The sequence below is a fragment of the Raphanus sativus genome, chromosome 4 (assembly GCF_000801105.2).
Source record: "Raphanus sativus cultivar WK10039 chromosome 4, ASM80110v3, whole genome shotgun sequence".
Classification (NCBI taxonomy): domain Eukaryota; kingdom Viridiplantae; phylum Streptophyta; class Magnoliopsida; order Brassicales; family Brassicaceae; genus Raphanus; species Raphanus sativus.
The window spans coordinates 51,079,067-51,084,524 of NC_079514.1; the positions used below are offsets into that span (position 1 = coordinate 51,079,067).

Consider the following 5,458-nt stretch of genomic DNA (forward strand, 5'->3'; position numbering starts at 1 on the left):
GAGAGATAAAATACACAAGCACACACCAATAGCTTTATTAGAATCGCCTTGTAAACCCTATTACAAGTTCTGCTTAATCAGCTTTACACGTCTAGTGTTACACCCTAACACACGCCACTGAACAATTCCTAAGCTACCCGCTTATGTCTCTCCACCGTCAAGTACTTCAGCCCCTGCTTCAGCACGACCCAGAACACTTCCAAGCGCTTCTCTCTCTCTATAAGATCAGCCTCTGTGTCTCTGTCTCTCTACAGACGACCACATAGCTATCTTATACTAACTCCACGTTCCCGAAACCCTAGTCTCCAAGGAACCACAATATGGACATCTTCCATATCAATAAGTGCAACTTTCCTTTTCTTGGAATGCACTTATTCCTCTTCCTTTAAGTCATAAACTTGCTCCCCAAGTTTATTCCTCTTTGCCTTTTCTTCAAGATACTCCCTTGCTCTCCAAGTCTACACGACTCCAGCTCAGCATCTTGACTCCACATGGTCTTCACCACTCACTACGACGTCTGCTTCAGCAACTACGTCAGCGACTACTTCAGGGCGGACATCTTTACATCAACAGATTTTTACGATCTTTGTAAAAGAATAACTAAATAGTGTCTAGTAGTAATTTCCTAAGGTTTAGTGTCTCCATATCAGTTCTAGATTTGATCAGTCAGGATTTTAGATTTAACCAACTGTGGACGCAGATGCATGGGTAGGGGTCATGTGCCCCCTCCTCATCTCAAATGATTTTTTTTCCTTTAAAATAAAGTAAACTTAAAATAAATTTACATTTTGCTCCAATAGTTTTCCTCATTTTTCTTCTAAAAAATAATTTTTAAATATATTATGTTATTAGTATTGATTGTTAATTCTAAAATAATGGTTATTTGTTTTTATAAAACTTACAAATTTTATCCAAATATGATTTTATTTTAATTAAATCTTCATTATGTGCATAAGTTTAGTTTTAAAAGAAAATACAAAGGTTTATATAATATTAATTATATTATGAAAGTATTAATAATTTCTGTAAAATATAAAACAAATATTGAGTTCGAAGATATAAAAATTATATAAATGTTTAAAATTAATTTATAAAAAAAAAACAAACACAAAATGAAGGATAACATCAAAATATGAGGAGAAATCATCTCCAATAATGTTTTGAAGGAAAAACTAATGCACCGTTGGAAATAGTCTTTCCTCATATTTTGATGTTTTCCCTAAAATATAATTGGAGATAGTCTTAAATAACTTAAGTTTATTCACTAAACTATTTTTAGATTATGGAAAAGATTAAAATGTGCTCTTATTCTAATTTTATTTTTGTCGTTTTTAGCATTGTGCACTCAACAGAAAACATTTCGTCCCTGGATTTGATTGAAATGGTTAATACGGTGGAATGTAATAGACAATCGATCCATCCTAACAAAGTATACTGCATTTCTCCTAAACCTAACCGAATCAACTGATAGTGTATATAAAAAATTTGCATATATAGATATAGTTACTATACAATTTCGTATATAAATATTATTTTAACAATTTGATCTGATAAATAATTAAATAAAACGAGAATTTAAGAACATCCCTGCTTAATACCATTTAATACGCCAAAATCGAATATTATTGGAGAGAAGATCCACATCGAAAATATGAAAGAGACACTAGTAATATATACAGGACTTGGATCATTCTATTAACTGCCAATTGATTTTAAGTTGGAAGCCCAAATCCCTTATATATTACTCAAATCCTTTTTATATTTCCGATGTGAGATATTCTCTCCAATAAATATCCCTCCATTGGCTGGTTTAAAATCGATTCAATTTACTTGGTTTGTAGTCTTGTAGTTACTATATGGTAACGATACTATAGGATTATACGACACCAGACCTAATAAAAAAATAGAGCTTATCCCCACCCGGTTGCAAAACCCTAAATAGGAGTGCAAGTCAGGAAACTTAACCTTTTTCTTCCTTTAACAGTTTTTGTATGTCATTTAAAGAACACTGCGATTAAAGAAAATGCTAATGTAGAATGCGGATTGCCAATCTGTTTTATTTGCCCATCAGTAACTTAACATACCACGTACTGTTGTTTGACAAAAAACAAAACATACCACATATTTTTTCTTTAGCTTTTAAAATGATGGACACATTGTGTACCTTTGACTTTTGTATCCTAAGCATAAATTTCTTTTTGTCATCAATGCATTTATGTAGAATGAAGCTACTCTATACTAAGCTCATAATGACAATAACTTTAGTAGTAATATAATTAGTACATAATGTAGTTTCTTTAAGTAAGTAGTATAAGATTGTGGTTAGAAGAAAACGCCACGAACTGACGATGAGAAACACTATGGCTCCAGCTGTGCTCTTGACACTTAGCTTCCTTTTAACATATCTTCTCTTTGCCGCCATTAAATCACGACGGAGGTCATCAGGCCCACTGCGTCTGGTACCTTCAGGACTTCCCGGACCGCCCAGACTTTTGGGATGGCCCATCATCGGACTTCTTCATATCATCGGAAAAGCTCCTCACCGTTCACTTGCTACCCTCTCAAACTTTTATGGACCAGTCATGAGTCTTAGACTTGGAAGTTTAACCACCGTGGTCATTTCTTCACCAGAGGCAGCACGAGAGGTTTTGAAAACGCTTGACCATGTCTTCTCTGCACAAGTCTTCAATGAGACCGTTAGAACCATCAGTCACCAGGAAGATGTCTCCCTTCCACGGCTACCTTCCACATCGCCTCATTGGAGGTAAACTATAAGTTAGTTAATTTAACTTCACATAGTTTGGTTTTGAATATGGTGGACATGACTATATAATTTTATAATTGAATTTATTAATTTTTTACATGCTATTCAGCCACACTCGACTCAATAACCACATGATTCGAATAGTCTGAGCCAGCCCTTAAATTTATGGGGTTTGAAACAATTACTAAACATATTTGGAGGTATTACTAAACAAATTTATGGGGTTTGAAACAATAGTTAAGAAAAGTCTGAGCCATTAACTATTTGGAGGCCTTTATATGTACGTATTAACCATTAATAATATTTGGGAGCCATCGATGAATATTTCATTTTGTTCTTTCACTATGTGACTCTGAGGGTATAAGTTTTATAAATCCCATTCACATTTAATAAATGTATTATGTTTCCACCTAGGTTATGGAGGAAGATATTAGAGACTAAGCTGTTCTCAAGGAAGTGTCTACACGCCACGAAGACCATACGGTCGAAGAAAGTGAAAGAGCTTGTAACATTCATTATTGAAAGCAGCGAGAGAGCAGAAGCTGTCGAGATAGCTCGTGCTTGCTTCGTCACATCGCTTAATGTTATCTCAAACGTTGTGTTTTCGACCGACTTAGGTAGTTACGACCAGATGGCCTCATCGGAACTCCGAGACTCGTTGTTTCGTGTAATGGAAATCATGGGGAAACCGAACCTCGCAAACTATTTGCCGTCTATTGAATATCTTGATCTACAAGGTATCAAGGAAGAGACGAAGGTATGTTCGGAGAGATTACTTAGTGTTTTCCAAGGGCTCATTGATGCTCGGATTGCAGAAAGATCATTGCGGACTGGACCTAGAGATGAACGTAACAGCGATCTTTTGGATTCCCTTGTCGATTTTATTCAAGATGACGGATTGGAAGTCGACATGAACGATATCAAACACTTTCTATACGTAAGTTATATATTAAGAGTATTTGCATTGGTAAGATTTTATATTAGTGTATCTTATGCATTAAATATTCATATAAGTTGTATCAATAATAACGAAACCACATGTGAAAGGAAGCTCCTAAGTTTATGTGAAGTGATCTTTCTTTTCTATTAATTTTTATTTAACTTATTATTTTTAATCTAAGAACACATGTGAGAACATATGCATTGCTAGTACTATAAGTACCAAAATTTTATAAATGTGCGCGAAAAACATCAATAAAAATTATTAACATTATGATTTTTTTGCAAATGACTTTTATGTAAAAACATATAATATGTGCTTTTTGGTAAAAAGTTTTTAAACATATAGTATAAAATCTATAAACTAAATTATTATTCGATATTTAATAAACTCGATAAATTAATAATTTTTTTCTGCTTCGTTTTTGACCGATTCAAAATATAACAAAACTTGATAAAATAATATAATAATATTTTTTAAAAACTATATAAATATATGAGACCTATATAAATATATAATCTCATTTTTGCATTTATATATAAATGAATATCATATTATTTTTGTAACTTAAAAAAAATCTAACTAGCTAGTAGATGCAAACTCAAGTTGTGTTTTATTTCTTGAACCAAGAATATAATGATTTTATGTTATTGAAGGACTTATTTATTGCGGGGACGGAAACGAACTCTACCACAGTAGAATGGGCAATGGTTGAGCTATTACGTAATCCAGAGGCTATGGCCAACGCTAAAGTCGAGATCAACTTTATCGTTGGCCCAAACCGTTACGTTAGTGACTCTGATCTCCTACAGTTTCCTTACTTACAAGCTGTTGTAGCAGAGACTCTGCGCTTGCACCCACCGAATCCATTTCTGATCCCACGCAAAGCTGAGTCAGACATAGAGGTTTTAGGGTTCCTAGTCCCTGAGAATGCTCAGATTCTGGTGAACGCTTGGGCTATAGGACGAGACCAAAACGTTTGGGAAAACGCAGGACGGTTCAAGCCAGAGAGGTTCTTGGGACGAGACCTTGGGTCGGTAGGTAAAGATTTTGAGATGATACCGTTTGGAGCTGGACGAAGGATGTGCCCTGGAATATTATTGGCGTTGAGGCTTGTGCCTCACATGCTTGCTTCACTTATCTATTCGTTTGAATGGACTCTTGAAAACGGCAAAGACTACGCGGCTCCTGCAGATTTGGACATGGACGAGACTTTTGGTCTTACCTTGCACAAGGCCAACCCACTTTACTCTGACTACGTCAATAAAAACTACGACTATTTATATTAAACTGTTCGTAGTTTCATTTTTTATAGTAATTTGTTCAGTGGTTTGATAATTATGAGACCGGATCTGAATCAATAAATAATTTTCTAGTTTATTTTAGACCGGTTTTATATAGTAACAAGTGACAAACTAGGTTTTGACCCGCACTTTAAAAGTGCAGGTGTTTTTTTATTTTAGGGGGGTGTATTCAACTGAGAGTTTCAGGTGATTTGTATTAAAATGACAAATCCACTGTTATTCAAACATGAATTTTAAAAACTCATTTAAAATCCACTGTTATCGAACTTGACATTTCGTAAAGTACTCTGAAATCTACTGTTATTGAAAATATTTTAAGTTGTGGGATTTTAAAGTTTTGAGGTGATTTTAGGGTGTTTGGGTGGAGTTTCTTAGCTAAAAAAAATAAAACTCAAATCTCATTGTTTTAGGTGATATTCTAGAGTAGTTTAACAAAAATCACCTAAATCT

At 34.3% G+C, this 5,458-nt stretch overlaps 1 protein-coding gene across 1 annotated transcript; it reads left to right on the top strand.

Moving 5' to 3' along the window:
- Positions 1 to 2,321: 2,321 nt before the first annotated feature.
- LOC108851274 (cytochrome P450 76C2-like) lies at positions 2,322 to 4,993 on the top strand. The gene is made up of 3 exons (XM_018624681.2): positions 2,322 to 2,764; positions 3,179 to 3,701; positions 4,361 to 4,993. Exons 1-3 carry the CDS (start codon positions 2,349 to 2,351, stop codon positions 4,991 to 4,993), a joined length of 1,572 nt encoding a protein of 523 aa, XP_018480183.2. The 5' UTR covers positions 2,322 to 2,348.
- Positions 4,994 to 5,458: the final 465 nt, after the last annotated feature.

Coding starts and splice junctions, on each gene's coding strand:
- LOC108851274 (XM_018624681.2), top strand. CDS start 2,349: ATGAGAAACACTATGGCTCCAGCTGTGCTCTTGACACTTAGCTTCCTT. Junction 2,765..3,178: donor TCCACATCGCCTCATTGGAG/GTAAACTATAAG, acceptor GTTTCCACCTAG/GTTATGGAGGAAGATATTAG. Junction 3,702..4,360: donor ATATCAAACACTTTCTATAC/GTAAGTTATATA, acceptor ATGTTATTGAAG/GACTTATTTATTGCGGGGAC.